The 17,904-nt window shown below is 35.7% G+C and overlaps 1 protein-coding gene across 3 annotated transcripts in view; it reads right to left on the bottom strand.

Annotated features, from left to right (window-relative positions):
- Positions 1–17,904, bottom strand: part of TTC7B (tetratricopeptide repeat domain 7B) — a 130,701-nt gene that overhangs the window by 38,856 nt on the left and 73,941 nt on the right. For all 3 annotated transcript variants that reach the window (XM_048306977.1, XM_048306979.1, XM_048306978.1), the window contains 2 exons: positions 6,920–7,036; positions 2,850–2,947 (listed from right to left, as the gene is read on the bottom strand). In XM_048306977.1, the coding sequence (XP_048162934.1) occupies positions 2,850–2,947; positions 6,920–7,036 (215 nt within the window). The remainder of the gene's footprint in view (positions 1–2,849; positions 2,948–6,919; positions 7,037–17,904) is intronic.

Raw genomic sequence — 17,904 nt, 5'->3', positions numbered from 1 at the left:
TTTTTTTCCCCTCTACATTTATTTCCTTCATCGATACATACAAATATGAGTGCACGCCAGTCATGGCAAGCCAAGTGAAATGGAGACAAAGTAAATTTGACATAGTTATTGATCAGGACATTAGAATCAACAGTGTAGCCATGTAAGAAATCCACAATACACTCTTGATACTTCAAAGGCTACACAAACTTAAACTTGAATCACTTAATTATTATAGGATTGGTAAGAACTCCATATAAAGCAGGTTTCTAATACTTCTAAAAGGTCAAATTCTGCTTAATTGATACATCTAAGAATAAGATGAATTTACATCCACTGCAGCTAGATTTTTTTGGAAAGATTTTACATAAACTTCAAATTTGAATTTTAGCTCTCATTTCTTGGTACTTGGATGACTGAACTCAGACTAGACAGGCAAAGGGGATCATCGTCATCATCATCATCACAGATGGCAAGCAAAGCTATGAAGGGCAAAACTTCCAAATGTTCACATGTATTCACATATAAATGTGCTCACAATGTAGCACTACACAAGGTAGTTTAACGAGGAGAGGAGCAAACATTTCCATCCTAAGACAACTTTCAGCCAGAACTTTCCTGCACTTTAACGTTTGTTTACTTATTTGCCAAATTCCTTCTGCATTTCTAAACTCTGTGAATCCACAGATTTTGCAGGTGAGCTCTTTCAGCCCTATATAGGTCTAAAATCTTGACCATCTATAGTTTCTATCATCTACCTATTGTGAATAATATTTTATTGACAGCCTGCTTAAGCTTTCTCAAACACTATGACAAGCCTGACTGCTTTGATTCTTATAGTACCATAATCTTTTAATTCCTCCTTTATAATTATAAAAAGAATGTTTATATAATATTCTGATGAAGAATTCTGAACGAATACTGGATGTGGAGATTTTTTATATCTATAATTACATAGAAACAGTAGATAACAAAGCTCTAGTCCTTGCCAGAAATTGAGTACTAGTATTGCAACAAGGTTTCTTTTGCTAAAATTAACAATTAGCAAAACCCCACCAACAAACAAAATCAACTCCAACTCCCAATCAAAAAAAAAGAAAACATAAGGGACATCCACCCACTGATCCTCCACAATTACCTTTTATAAGATAAATAATCAAAAAGGGATCCCATATTTTTAATTTTCCATCTTGCTCTCCTTGACAATAGAGTTAAGTTCTAACAACACAGCTGAGATTCAGAAAAAAATACAATTTGGACCTGCTAGAAAAATCAGAATGTATGCAGAGATCCTATTTTGATCAGGGTATTGGCTGCAGGATTTGAATCTGAGGCAAGCTTCTTGAAAAGCTCACTGTTTTGAATGAGGTTTCATCTTTACTTAAAAGCATTGAGGAATATTCAGCCTTTAAAGTGCACCAATTCACTGTGCTCTCAATGTGGCAGATATGAAACAGGACACCCTGAAGGTATAAATCAAGAGCTGTATGCCCCCACTGGAAAAGAAACAAACAAAAAACCACCACAAAAAACCTTTCACAACACCCATCCACAACAAGCAATTTTGAAGGCATAAAATTTTATCTATAGCTATGTCTATCTATATATGTATATGAAACCTATAAAATCTAGTTATGTTCTTAAAACAGAAACAATTAGGCAGACTAGAATATAGAATGATCACCATAGAATGATATAATGTTATCCATTTTAATTATACAAGAAGAAAGAAGATTCCACGTTGTTATATCATACTGCTATTCTCTGAAATCAAGTGACCTGATCTTTGCAATCAAAACTGCTTGCACTATAGCAAGCACAGAATACTACTTTAAACTCAAGATTGAGTGAACATTCAATCCAATTTTAACATTCAGAAGTTAAATAGCTAAATTGGATTTTTCTCTACTGCACTATTCTGATATTAAGCAAAGACATTATACATTTCAATGTGTCTTAATTTATGGGTCAAGTGTACTCAAATTCGTAGGCTGGCAAATTTTCCCATAAGCTGTTTGTGTCAAAGAGTGATTGAGCAGAAATACACCCCTGAAAGGTGCCAGGAAAAGCATTCTATGGTTTTAAAAAGAAATAAGAAAACTCTCAATATTTAGAACACAAGTAAGATATGGAAAAAGTTTTTGGAATTAGCAGCATTATGATAATTCCTTCTGCAATCTTTGCAGAATGCATGGCTCACATGCTTTTTGATTGCATAACTTTTAAAGTATATTAGTTTGCCTTGTGATAACTGAATATATTAATACAGGCAAATTATATATTGTCAGTATTTACTCACATGTAACAATCTTAGCTTTTATGTAGCACAACTGTGCACCACAATTTTTTATATGTATATAAAAATATCACAATATGTATAATTTACAATAAATAAATTTTGCTTATGTCAAAGTATGCCCACAGTAAGCCTACCCACCCATGTAATTATATTTTAACATATAATTGAGATTTTAACTAATTAACATCTTATATTTTTTTGAGATTAAAAGTTCTCTGAAGTTTTTTTATTTACCTTTTAAACAAAAAGGTGCAAATACAGAATGGACCAAAAAGCACAGGACTTTGGCAAGTAGGCTAGTTCAGCATACTAATTTTTAGCCCTTGCATAAGGAAATGCTACTAAGCTCAGCAAGAACTATAGATATTTTAATTTACAGAGAACATGGTCAGCAAGTACTTCATAAATAAAAAAGAAAAAAAAACTTATATTACACAATGTCTATTTCCACATATATGACAATAATGAAAATATAACTTCATTATGCAAAATCAGGGGAAAAAAAACAAACACAAAATCTATCTACGGCCAGATCATTTAACCTATTTTATGGTTGATGTGCAGTTCTTACCTGTTTCAGGATCACTGAAATCTGGTAATGTAATTGTATTAAGCTGTCGTCTATCGGCAATAGCTCTGTCTAACAAGCTGCTCCCACGTCCAGAATCACTGTAATGAAGTACAGAAATTGTAAGCTATTAAAATAAAAAATTATATACTGATATACAAGTTGCATGCTGCCCTACTCCCACAAAGGTTCTTGCTATAAAAGTTACTGCTATGACCAAATTTAGTACCAAGCACCACTAACCACTCACAGTGCATTAAGCCAGTTGCATTAAAACAGAATTAAGCTGAGCAAAATTAAATCCTTATTTACTTCAGCAATTCTGTTTTCATAATTAATACAACCACAAAGGGAATACTGGCTTTTAATTTGATTCATAACTAACACCTCTACAGAAATGATATGGAGTACATCTATTACAGAAAGCTGAGAAGGCAGGTGTTAGGTTGAAAATACACACTTTCACCAGACTGAATAGAAACACTAAAGCCAGGACATCTAATTTGAGGTGAAGATGTTATAAAGGGCTGTTTTGGTTTTGTGATTTTTTTTTTTTGTTCTTTATATATGCACACATGCAGATCAACTGCCTAATGTTGAATTTGATTCTAACAGCATAGCAGAAACATTTTGAACATTTCTAACATCTCAGGAGCCAAAGCAGCAGCAGTGATTTTTACTGATTGCACCTGTGGACAAATGCACTTCTACTTTAGCTGTAACTCAGTATCTGCCCCTCAGGCTTCTTGTTGATATGCTTGCTGGAAAACTAATTGCTCCTAGAACTACTATTAAAGATTCAGCAGAAGAACAGGGACTGAAGAACTAAATAATTTTTCTCCTTAATATGAGGCAAGAATTGAGACACATTGTCAGCAAAGTATAAGGAAGCATACATGGGCATTTCTTCTTTAACATTCTATGGTTAGTACAGTAATTTCATTTTTAGGATTGTTAAGTCTGGTACAATTCATTATCAATAAATATTTTCTTTAAAGCCTCATTAAGAAACCAAACCACCCCACAAACTTAAAAGTAATTAAGTTTTAAAGCAATTGAACTGCTAGCCCAACTTAGCAGAGTGTAAACTTTCATCTGAGTCTCCCTGAAGAGAAAAAACTGTATGAAATTCCTAGTTTAAAGTAAAGCCTGAGAAACTTTAATCTAAACTGCTAGACTGGAACTCAGCACATCTCTCTATTTGCCTTAATTTTACAACTGCTTCCTTCTGAATTTGAATTGAGAGAAGAGCAAGAATTCTACAACAGTTCTTAATTATTGCAAAAATCAGTGATACAACATCCTCTCTTTGTAGAGCTGTTACTAAAATGGTAGAATTAAAATTTTGCGGTATCCTAACATTATTGCATTATTTCCTTACAAAATGACATCATTATAGAAATCTACAGGAAACAGAAGGGAACTTTCTGGGACATGCACTATCAACTATAGCTGTTACATCACTTGGTGTGAATTTTCTGTGGTAATTACTTCCTCAATCCACATGCAACCACATGCCCAATGTTGCTGACAAGTAGAGCCAGACCTACCATCAGTATCTTCTAAGCACAGCACTGGCACTGTGGTTTATTCCTTTTCCAAATGCAAACCATGAAGTGGGAAAGAATTCAACTATTTTCTAATGCATTTTAAGCAGTAGGCTAAAGGCAAACATCTTCCAAGCCTTGCATCACAAAATAATTTTAAAATTCATACTAACCATCTCATGAGAAAAAAGTTTGTATGTCAATTAAAGACAAAAGTTCTCTCTCAACTGAACAAAGGTAATGCACAGTATTGCATTTGGCCCATTTTAAGGTATATCTAGGTATTTGTGATTTATTTTTATCATTAAAACATTATTGGGGACACTGAACCCAAGTTCCCACAAAATCTGATTAATTGCAGAAGAAATATTTAATATAAACCACAGCTTATCAAAAAAGTAAATTCTTTTCTCATTGGGAAAATGATACACTAAATTAGTTTTCAGTCTAAATCAGAATAGAAAAAGATATTTCAAATAAGCATAAAAGATATTTAAATCTTTGAAAAACAAAATTACAAATAGGTTTAAAATTATTAAAAGACCTTTTATTACTGGCTTAAAGAACTTTTTTTAAAAAGGCTTCAATTATTTCCAGTGGCAGACATAATTTTCAAATGGTGCTTTGCAATAAAATGAAGCGTGTGTTAAAACTACAAAAGTTGAAAAATTAAAGTTTTCACAATAATCCTGCATCATCATTCTTCAGTACATGAGGAGTGCAGCTGTGTGAATAGAACCTCCTAGTCACATTTCAGGTCTCTTTATTCACTGCTTGATGTAACTCTGAATGTGTGATTTGGGAAACCTGTCTCCTTCCATCATGACACTTATCCACAGGTCCTGTTCATTCCAATCTGAATTTGATCTTAATGCACTGCCATTAACTTCAAGAAAAGACTTAGATGTTGAGATTAAAAAAATCAGTATTTAAAAAAAAAAAAAAAAAAAGATGCAAGGTAGTCCTCACTAATTTTTCCACTTAGATGTTCTTGAAGGAGAATGGTGCCAAGGAGAGTTATCGACTACTGCTGTTTGAAGCTGACACAGTCAAGAGTAAGTTTTCACAGTCACTGCTGATGTCTGAAGGAGGCATTACTTAATGTGTGTTTAACACGGCACAGTAGCTCTTAGCACAAGAACAAGAACAACAACACAGTAATGACAAGCTATGATGAGAGCCCTGATCTGTGTAAAGGATATAACAGCAGAGATGGAAGGTGAAAAGTTGTGTTGGAGTACATGCAAAGCCAGTCTGAAATTAGGCTTGCACAGAAACTGTAGCTATTCTGCAAAGTACAGCATTCAGACACTAAACTCTTAACCCTGCCTGCCCACACACACAACCAGCTAAATAAAATAAAGCACCACCCACTAAGTTAGAAGAGAAATTTTCTCCCTGGCCCCTACTCCTCATTCAGTGAAAAGATTCAGCTCAAACCTTTCTGGCTGCTGACATACTTGCTTTGTGTAACCTGAGTGATGCTCCCTGCTCCACAATGCAGTGTCAGGGTCTCTCAATATGCTGTGACTGACTCAGGTGCCTTCCCAGCCTTCTCCTGCCACACCCTCCAAACTTTGCTGCTCTGAATGCTCACTAGCTCCCTAAGGAGAGAAGCAGTTCTCCCTCTTCTGCCATTAGGTCAACTCTGTCAATCTTCTTAAAGAGATGCCTGTGTTTACATGACTGGAATCGAAGTACAGCAAAAACTGCATATTCACCATACTGCTGCATAGGTATCTAATGTCACCTGGTACAAAGCCTTTCTGCTGCAGCATCTCTTCTCCAGAAGCTGTCAACCCTTCAAACGACCAGATAGCAGGAAATTCTGCTTGTCTCCTTCTCCAGGTATTTGATAAACATGTTGAATAGCACCAGCATGGATTCCTGCTAAATAGCCTTCCCATTTGTTTCACAGCTTATCTAAACATACATAGCAAAGGACCTTCACAAAAGCATTTTGGAAACCCAAACGGGACTATAAGAACTTATCTATGTACTTGTTAATGCCCCTGAAGAACCGAAATAGGTTCATGAACAAGACCTCCCTTTAAAAGACAGCCATGCTGACTATGCAAGCACATCATATCTACCCACATGTGATCCCTGATGCTTCTATGGTTTTAATTAATGTCTTGTCCTCTTTCATATTATTTTTGAAAGTCCTTGAACTAAATTCCTACTACAGCAATCTCTCTCCTAGACAATATAAAAGACTAAAACCCTGATCAGGAAACGAAACAAGACCATACCAGTACATTGAGAATGGATGGGTTACCCAACCTGTGTAACCAGCCTTTATCGCTGCAGAATTTAGTAGCTTTGGCATACCTTACTTCGTGGAAGCCTGGGTAGTTCCACATGACCATCAGCTGATGTCTTTGCAAGTCAGTCTCCCGATACCCCAGGGATTAGTTTGTTCATATGAAATACCAAAACAGGTAAATGCAGGACTGCTGACCTAATATTGCCCTGAAAAGCTACTTAGCAAGGTAGTGAGCAGCCCAGCACTCTACAGCATCTTACCTTGGGTTAGTTAGATTGTAGCAGGATTTCCATATCTGGAGCATGTGTTTACAGGTAAGGAGTGCTTCATCTGGGCCTCTGCACAGGGACTCCAATTTGACTTTTGTAAACAGTAATCTAGTGAAAAGGAAAGGGAAATTAAAAGAGATTACAATTCAAGAAAAACATTTTTAAAGACAGTCAGCATCACACCAAACTGGAGAAAACATAACTTCAAATACAGTAATAATTTAAGTAATAGTTTAATGAAGTAATTATGATAAATATCTAATGCCATCAGAGTAACAGTGCTTTTTACAAGATGCCTTTCAACTGGACAGAAACAATAGTTGACAGGATTTTTTTTAATTAAAAAAAACGTTTCAAGACAACGTAGCTTATTGATATTAGCAGTACCCCAGGATTCCACAGGATGGATCAAGTTGTAGGTTTTCCACAAAGATTAACCTAGACACCTTCCTAGTTACTTAAAGAATATAAATACAGTGTGACAGTAAAGGAACTAGTCCATTGGTAGGCACATTTATAGGAGTCACAGCACCTAGGAACAGATAATACACTAGAAAAATACTAACTGAAAAGCAATTTTTAGTAAAATCCCAGATTAAAGAACACAAAGCAGGGGAAGAGCATGCATATAAAACTGTTAGCCTACTTTCTGTTTTAAAACCCAGGTGTACTTTGGTGTTTTATTCCACTGCAACCTTAATCATACTAAGTGAAAAATTTATATGATTGCTCATATGGTTTGCGTGGGAAGACTGAGAAGGGTGTAGCGGGTGGGTATGTGTGAAAGCTCAGAAGTTTCTTATCCCAAATACAAACTTGGAGGCTGCTAATAGTAACTGAAAAGTGCAGAGTTTTCTCAAGAATAAGAAACTACATTGAGTTACAGTAGTTAAATCCTTAGCATTGCACTGAACATCCTTGGCAGAAACTACCCAGCATGGAAATCTAAAACTGAATCACACAACCTTAAGTGTGTAACGTGTGTGTTGTGGGACTGAGAAGAAACAAAAGGCAGGTCACTGAGTTAGCTTAAGAAAATGAGCAATGAGCACCTGCCAGGTACGTAAGGTCATATGGAGTCTCACTTGGTATCTTGTAAGAATGAAGAGAAGAGTAATCAGTTACACTAGTTTAGCTTTCTTCCTATCAGTAAATTGGATTTGAGTATACAGGGAACTATATGGATAATTTAAAGCTATGTTTCATTTGGCAGAGATGTCCTCTCTAGATATTTGTTTAACAGTGACTATATCACTGAAAGAAAAACATGCCCAGGTCTGTCCATCATTTTACTGAAAAGAGAAGGAAAAATGACAAATAACAACCTCCTTCCTTCACACTCCCCTCGTCTATTCTATCCTTAACACATGTGCACACACACCTCACCCAAACAGCAAGACCTAGGCATCTAAACCTGAAACCAAAACCACAGGAACCTATCTCATACAAACCCTTTCCTGCTTATCTGTATGTGAGATAGTACATCTGACAGTTTGAAGAGCTTATAGAAGTTCAATTTCTTAAAATTTGTGATCATAAAGCATTTTACAAAAGTTATGGAACATAATCAATTCAGAAGCACTGAATTTGCAAGTCATTCTAGAGTCAATAATCATAATATATACCTTATTATGTAGAGTTTACAGATAGACTGAATTTCCATTAATAGCATTCAAGCATTTAAGAGTTTCAGGAATTTTGTAGCAGAGGGAAGGCACAGGGTCAGTAAAATGCTAAGATTCAGCAAGCAAGATTTAAAAGGAAAAATGGAGCAGGGAATAGAAAGGGAGGGGATTTGGTTATTAAGAAATTACTTAAAAATACATGTACAAAATAACAGGAGTCTGTGTAACAAAAATGTTGGAACCTGGGCTACTAGTGTAGGATTCAATGTCAAGACAGCAGAAGACAAATATCTGCACAGGAATGAAAGCAACACATCAGTTTGTTGCTTTTGGATGTACTTAGTACACGTTGCAACATCATTCCTGTTTCTTGCGCATTGTGGCAGTCTGGACTGGGTGTTTGCACATTTTCCAAAATACAAACAACAAACAAAGTATGATGGAAAAATATTCACAATTCTAATAAAGAAAGGCTAGGAAATAGCATCTAATAAATAAAGTACACTGGTGTGGGATTATCCACACTACAGCAAAAATAATCTTTTGAGTAGAAAAGGTTGCATTTATAAAGCCACAAAAGCAACTTCCCTGGATCCGAGAAATATTTGGACTATAAATCTTAAAAGAATGAAGACACCTCAGAAAACTGAAATGGGAGGTTAATAATAAAATGAAAACCTGCCAGCTACTCATACTTGACAAATAGGGGAAGGAATGGAAGAGGAAGGAGGCAACAGAAAGAAGGAACACTATGTGACAAACAGGTCTCCCAAATTAACTTAATTTTTTCAAGTTCCCTTGAAACATGGCTGGAGGTATGAGCAGCTCAGGGACAAGTATTACCAGAAAGGTTTTAGAAACCAAGAGGTAGGTTATCTGAAATAAGATTTTCTGAAAGGTCAGCTTCAAGCATCTGTGAAAACAGCTCTTCTGGAACACAGCCTGCATAACAGATACAGAGAATTTTAAACATTAGAAGAAGTTTTGATACTCTACTAAAATGATGAAGAACAGATAAAAACTACCAAATGATAAGATGATGAAAATAAAGCTGTACATTTTATGAGCATCACTAATTATCTGTTTCTGTTTGAGAGTCAGAAGTTTAAATTACTGGCACATGGTGCCAGAGTAACCTTGACATGGTGGAACAGCACTCTACTAAGAATACAAGTACTGAGAAATAAACAGTATTCAAAAAAGAAATGAAGAATAGGACAATGTGTGTCAGAGATGTGGAATAAATATAACAGGTAAGAACAGAAATCTGTTTGGGTCAAATCCTTTGGGGAAGGGAAGTAGGTAAAACAGGTTCTTTCAAAGATAGACTAATAGGGCATTTGTTCTACCATCAGTGTTTTCTCTGGATGCAGATCTTTAACATTGCTAAAAATAAAGTGAATTGTATCATTTTAGGAGATTAATTACCCAGACACAAAATGGAGAACAAATCAAACTCTTAAGTGGAAAGACTTAGTTATTCTTGGAGCTAATAGCTAATAAATTTATGAAATAGCTACTGAAACAGCAAATGACTCCATTACTTGAAGACTGTTCTCACTAACTAATGAGGACATTATAAAACAGCTGCTCATAACCTAATCCATATATTACTGGATTTTTATTTAAATAAAGAATAAAAAATTCCAAACGGGTTTATAACTAGGTCTTTGAATTTCAGCAGCAAGTAATTTGACAGTGAAGGTTAGCAAACACATTCAAGATGCAGCAGAAGCCTGGTGTTTAGCACAAAGGTGCTCAAACATTTAAGGATCTGCATCTCAAGTTGAGTGGGTAAAACTCTATGTGTGACAAGCCAATCATTGATAAGACTGTGCAAGTAAGACATCAGAAATGTGCAGAGATCCTATCAAGAACAGCAGGGGACAGGCAGGGGACAAAAGAGCAACACAAAAAGCTGCATCTTATGTACATTAGTAAAAAGCAAAGCTAAACTACACCTGAACAGATTATTATACATTAAAATTATAGGTTTTTAAGGCTTTTTTGTTCAAAGTAGGAAAAAAAAAGAAAATATGTTTACTAAACAGGGATGAAGATTAAGAATATTCAGGAATGAACCCCCAGCCTTCACCATAATCTTTACCTGTGTTGTCTGACTTATGAAAACTATGGCAAATGGAGAATAAGAACACTTTAAGAATGACTAAAGTTAATGCAGTCAAAAATAATCCATTTCTCAGAATCATGGAAACAGTGACACATAGGATTGTCCTTTCTAAAGTAAAAACTTTAAAGAAAATATCACTTCTGGAATGACTGGGGAACAGCATCTATACTGCCAATGTTTTTGTCAGGAGGGTAGGAACATTAGATAACACCATTAATGAATAAAAGGGTTACTGTTCAAGTTTAGTAAAGAGATTGTACCAAACAACCTGTCTAACCATTATTCCAAACCACAGCTGCCTAATAGTTGGGCTCATCAACGTAAGACAGCTGTGAAGAGGCCAGATGCAATTCAGGGACTACTCATTGGAACAGAAGGAGAAAGACACAGTGCCCTTGTACCACATCCCAGTGAGATCACACCTGGAATGTTACATATAATTCTCATTGTAACCGCTAAAAACACACTTGAGGAATTTCAAATTAGAACAGCTGCAGAGAAAGGCTGTGAAGATGATCCATTGACTGGAAGCTGCAGAGTACAAAAAACACTTCACTTAGTCAGTCTAGCAGAAAAAAAAAGCCAAGAAGAGGTACAAATTCTTTCTATAAATACAGATGAGACAAGCAGCAGGAAGGGAAAAGAACCATTTATCTAGAGGAAATAGTTTTCACAAAAACAAGTATATCTAAAGGCCATTCAGAATATTAAAACACTAAGGGTGGGAATTAGGTCTTTTAATTTATAATTAAGTTGTAGAAAAGACTGCTTCCTCACAGTTTGTTTTGGATAGACCACAGAAGAGGTGGTGCAAATAACCTACCTTTTTAAAATATAACTGATAAGTTCATGAGAAGTATTACAGACAGGACAACTGTAATAATGGGGCCTTGTGCCATCAAAGGTTCTTGCTACTGCTTTATTTCCTAATTGATGCAAACTAATCTATTAGTCCATGATCTGAAGCTTTCTCCACCAGCCAACCAGTGTAATTTGTAGCAAAGAATTTAGGAATCTCCAAAATACAATTGTTGTCCTAACTCTCAGCCAGCCCGTTTCACTTTTTGAATGTGCTACAACCACCAATTTCCTTCCATAGCAACTCTCTTACGTCAGGAGGTGAAGAGGAGTTAATTTGTCCAATACTGGCTTAAGCTTTTGAAGGTATTTCTAACCGGTTGAATGAAGCAAAAATTTGAAGTATGGAAGACTGAGCTCTGCTATGTGACAAGTCACACTATTAATATTGAGAACTCTTAGTTCTTTCAGTGAACAGGTATTGCTCACCTCAAGCATCATTTTAAAATCAGCTGTTTTTCTTTTGGGATCAAGTTAGCAATTTCCACAAGTTGCTGTGCACCATAAGAGTGCAATGGCTTGGATCAGACATAGTTGGATATCTCTATTTCATACACTACTGCATGGATGACCCCTGCCTTACATTCTGTGATCCTTTCTTCAAATCTAGCAACATGACACATTATCTATGATTCTTCCCCCAGACCTGCCTGCTATAGCACTGTCACTCAATGCAGTAGTAATCAGGAATCTCCCTAATGTCTCTCAGACTAAGTAACATCCTACAGGAAACTTACAGTTCCACTAGACTTCTTCTGAAGGGTGCATATCCCCATATCCTGATCAAAACTGCTCAGACTGCTCTATTTTCAGTCAGTGTTGGAAGCAAACTTCATTATTATTCTCTTATTATATAAATTATTTACATTGTTCAGGACTTGAAGAACATAAGAAAGAGCTGTACGTAACACTTAAAAGTATGTGCATTGAAAATTATAGTGTAAAGTACCGAAAGCCTTGCTGAGAAACCTAAGAACCCCCCTAGGAAAATAAAATTTAAAAGGATGCATCAAATCTGCTTGCTTGGAATGCAGGATTAAAAATGCAACTACTTTGGTTTATGTTTAACCTACTTGGAGTAAACTTACTAAGTTTTAAGAGAACCTTTTTGAATAATTTAAGAGTTTGCTAAGAGTAACTTCAGCTAACAGTATTTTTTACATGACAATCAATTATTAAAAATGTTAGGAAATAATTAATATACTGGGAGTCCCATAAATATGGGTACAACCAAGAAAAAAACCACACAAAGTATCAAACAAACAGCTTGATCTCCCAGAAAACCACATCAATTTCTACAATAGCTTAAGTACAATAATAAACTTTATATAATCAATTCTGATATACAGCCTGTTACTTATGAGACCATAAAAGAAAGGTGAAAAATACCAATTCTATGTGGAGTTATATAATATTTCATTTTTCACATTTAAGTGCTTATTTGATATATCTCACAACTTTAAATCCTAGAATGCTAGAAGAATTCAAAAGAAGTTGTTCTGGTTTTAAAACCAAGCACTATATCAAAAAAGAAAACCAAACCCCAAACAAAACCAATCCCCACAAAAACTATCAAACAAACAACGCCCCCCCCCAAGAAAAAAACCCACCAAGTCTAATCAGATGACTTGCAAAATCTTAGACTAATTAGTTTGACAATAATTCTGCACTAAGAAAAGAATCACAAAAAGGATGATGCAGAATGTAATGCTAAAGATACTGGACTCTGAAAATAAACTCTTTTTTAACAGACAGTGTAGACTTCTTTTCATATGATCTGAATTTAAGGGAAAAAATAAATACGGTGATGCAGGACTTACATTCACATGCATACTTCATACTGTTTGATCTCATTTCTGTAACAAACTGTCATAGTGTCAACTGCTTGTGCAAATTAAATCAGGTTAACTATGAGACCCCACAGAATAATTGAAGTGGGAAAGCTGTACACAGAATGCACAAAATTAAGGTGGAGCAATTATTATTCAAAATTGATTATTTGCAAGAATCTACATCTATTGACCTTTCCTAGATAAAGCATTAGCAAGTCACTCCTTGCATTCAACAATTACATACAGGGAAAACTGATGACTGACAGGAAACATAAGAAATTAGGAAGTAGGAGGGAAGCCAAACCTTGGCACCGTCAGTTTTCTCTGTGTCAGCACATGCTGTGAGCATGTGCCTTTCTAAAAATCTTGTAATGACTCAGAAATAAATGGTTTAGAAGAAAAAGGTTAAAATTAGAAGAAAACCCTGAAGTTCCCAGTGTTTATCTCATTCACAATCCAGATTTTGACAATAGTTTACTGTCTGCAAGTTGGTAGCTTCTTTTAGAAGGAGAACGTAGGGCTGATTGCCTTAAAATTCCTCACTTGAGAATTTCAATTAAATCCAACAGGACTCTAATTTACATGTAATACACCCTCCTAATGAAAAGATCCTTATAAAACACAGTAGGAAACTTCCTCAAGAAACTGTTCAGCAGTACAGCTTAATAGCTGTCATGCCAAATATCTTTTTAAAGATTAAATACATAGCTATTGGAACAAATACAGCCTTTGCAATCTATATGTGGAAACACGTCATAAAAATAACTAACCAAGAAGCAAATAAGAATGCCAGCAAACAGGAAGTTGAATAGAAGTCCCCAGTGAAGCAATTATGCCCAAAATAATTAACACAGCCCTTTTGAGGAGACATGATGCAGGTGCTTCTTGTATAATGAAGTAATAAATGATATTGAAATATTTTCTGCAGTTCTCGTTCACCTGTGATAAAACTGGCTACAGTGCAAGGAATAACTGAAAGGGTGGAGAATATGCCCTTACTGCCAGCAAGTAGAGTGACATTCTTATCAGAAAGGACGTTGGGAGGTGGTCTCATTACAGAAACTACCATCAAGAGAATGAAGTCACCAGGACTGCAGAGGGCTTAGCAAATTATGATATAAAAACCAATGGCTGGAAAGGAACCAATAAGGGATCAATTCAAATTAAAACCAAAAATGCAGTCTTAATGAAGAGTGCAACTCCAACACTGAAATGAGCTACCACATGCTGCAATGGTTTCTCCAGGTTTAGATGTGTTCTTATCAAGATTGGAAGTCCTCTGGAAGGTATGCTTTAGCTAAACCTATATTAATATAAAAAGTAAAGTAAATTTAGGAACTTCTAATATAAAGACAGTGGGGGGGTTAAGAATTGATCATCCTGGCTGCAAACTATAAATTCAAGCATCCAGTTTTGACAGCTGTCCCTTTCACACATGCTGTAGAAAGCTTACAGCTTCACATTATTCAATTCCCAAATACCTGCCTCATTACCAAAACACAAAACGACACAATTGAAAAATTTAACCTACAGGGGGAATGACAACATGAAACTAGACAGACTATGAAAGACGTAATTTTGTAAAGGATGTATTTACACATTCAGTGATCTTAGATGCAACCATGATAATCAAAGTACAGAAAGAAACTTATAGAGGTGTCTGCTGCAATTGCAAAGTGAACCACTGCACAGTCAGTCTACTCCGTTTTCAGTACTCAAGGAGAGTTCTATTATCAGGAGAGACATAAAGAGTTAAATTATAAAACATGAGAAGTCATCATTTTTAAGTACCTTGAAATCACTCAAAGTCCAACACTGGCAACAGGAGGTCAAACAATCAAATCTAGTTTTTATAAAAACTCCAGGAAAGCATTCAACTTAATAAAAAAAAAGCATCCTAAACTGTTTCTCAATCAATCACCAAACATTCTCCAACTCCAGCCACAGAGATCCCAAGTACTGGAAATTCCATACACACACAGAAACATGGATGAAGTAAAAATAGGCTGTTCAGATTGCTATTTGAAGCATGACTCTCAAAAAAGCAAAAGAAGCAACAAAACCAGCCCTCAAGCCCCAAAATAATGCAATTTTCTGAAAATCATGAATAGGTATATTTGGTGTCCATTAGATGGACTTCCTCGCACCCTACTGTTCCCCATATATTTGTTCCCAAAGCAGTCAGACCTGTGATTTTTGGTGCAGTGTTTGTATACTGTATTCCATATTATGAACTCGATGTCCTTAAGAAAATGTAAATCTCTAAAGTATAATGAAGATAGTTTCTGACTAAAGCCAGAACAAATTAGTTATACTTGAAAACTTTTTGTTTGCATGCCTTGAATTCCCTGCAGCAGCCGGCTCATGACCCAAACTGGGACTCTTTCAATCAAGTTTCAAAGAATCTACAGCCTAGCAAACATAAGTCAGGGATAAGACCCTGAGGCCAATGACCAATTTGTTATATAAAGTAATATCTCCCTATCAGCAGTGTCTTTTTTAATGGACCATTCAGTAAAAGCATGTAACAACAACCAAAGGGGAAGGGGGATGAGGGAGTAAGGTAGAAGAACACAGAATAAAAAAAAAAAACAAAAAACACAAGCAAACTAAACTGTCTTTCATGACTTACAGAAAAATCATTCCTGAGAACTGATTCATTTAACTCCCAAAATAAACAGGATCAAAATGGAATGGATTTGAAAATGCATGTTGTAAAATGTTGACAAGAATGCATATACAAACCTGAAAGACATGATTTTGGCAAGCATAGCAAATCACTACTTCTTGTCCAAACTTATATTACCATCCTTTCCTCAAATAATTTCCAGGGCTCTATTTATCAAGGAAAAATCCCCACAAAGTTTTACCAGCACCACATACTGCAGTGCAACTACAGCTGACATTGGGAAAGCAGAATAGGGTAGTCTGTTTCCTTTAGTTGATAAATATCTTCCTGTCCCACAAAACACCATTGTATATGTATCATCCTACACTGCCTGTACTAACCAGTTCTTTTTTTATGCCCACCTGGACATCTCCAAGGAGGAAACAAGTTTGTTACACACTGAACTGAGAGGAATGTTAAAAGGCCCTGTGATTCTGGGAAATCTAATGTAGCTCAAAAGAGCCCTTGAGGGTCAGGAAGGAAAAGATGTAATAGTTTTCAGAGGAATGACATATTGGCCTGATGCTTCTGTGAAATATTCTTGGAAGAAAAAAAAAAATTCCATCACACTTCAAGAAATGTAAATGTTTAAACTGTGAACTAAGTCTTCAGTTGTCTTCAAACCTGTTACCATATGTCTTTCCTTTTTGAGTGTACTTAACATTAAAATAACATGCTTGCACTCCTCAAATAACCCATTTGCTGTTCCCTACTTCTGCTACTTTAAAAGCTTGTCAGCTGCTATCCATTGCAGTTCCAATTTTCAGCATAAAATTAGCAATTTACTACTGATTTTGCCTAATTACACTAATTGTAGGCATTACATTCGTCTTTAAGTGTCCCAGCATTTGAAATAATAAGGGAACCCCAAACAGTTAAGATTAAGAAAACAATATCCCAAGTACTTCACTAAGAAACCTGACTCTGTCTCCCTTGACTGAGAATCTACTTTTGACTAATCATGAATTAAAAACAGACAGAAGTGTGGTTTCAAGATTTCACATCATTTGAAACACCACTAAGATATAAATTCCTTGTAACAAGCAGATAAAAAAACAGGGTATATTGTACATAAGGCTCCTCAGGTACTTGCACATGTATTATATATATTGAACAAGATATACAAGCCCAATATGAACCAATGCAACACAAACACTGTTACCTTGCATCACCTTGAACACACCCTCAGACTGAAATGCACACCTCTGGGACTGCTTACACATTCAGAGAGGGAAATCACTGGATTAACAGAAATAAATCTCAAGGAAAACCCAAGCAACTGAGACCTGAAGCCCCCTCACAGCTAAGCACTTTAGCAATTTAGAATATATTATGGCTCCTTCCTGCCCAGTGTCTTTGCATTCAGGGCAGCACATCCCTGCTTCTGTTACAGGAGGAGAAAGTGATCATCTCCCTCAGTTGCCCTTATAGTCTGATGGTTAGGACTCTGAGCTGCCTCATTTGTGGGTTCAAATCCTGTCAAGCTGGAGAAGAATTGAACTTATATTTCTATGACTAGGACAAGCTGTCTAATGAAAGGAGAAAAACCTTAACTTTAAATTAATTTGAACACAGTAGCACCTGATTGAGATTAACTATTCAGGTTTTTGGTGCTGGCATCTTATTCCCACCCATCTCAGTATTCATACTGAGTACAGTATTCATAATCTTTTCAGTATCTTAATCTGTTCAGTAATCTCTTGTCTAGAGATCTTTTTGTCCCTGGATTAAAGCATGCTCAGACTGCAGGAGGCTTCAAAGATTAGCTAGCATTTAGAAGGAGATTGATTTTATTCATACAGATGATTTCTTTGTAAGTAGAGTGGCTACAACCTAGCAATTTAAGCTTACAAAAAGTTTGA

This window comes from Corvus hawaiiensis, chromosome 6, assembly GCF_020740725.1.
Source record: "Corvus hawaiiensis isolate bCorHaw1 chromosome 6, bCorHaw1.pri.cur, whole genome shotgun sequence".
Lineage (NCBI taxonomy): Eukaryota > Metazoa > Chordata > Aves > Passeriformes > Corvidae > Corvus > Corvus hawaiiensis.
The sequence above is the reverse complement of the archived record's forward strand: the minus strand, read 5'-3'. Positions and strand labels throughout refer to the sequence as shown.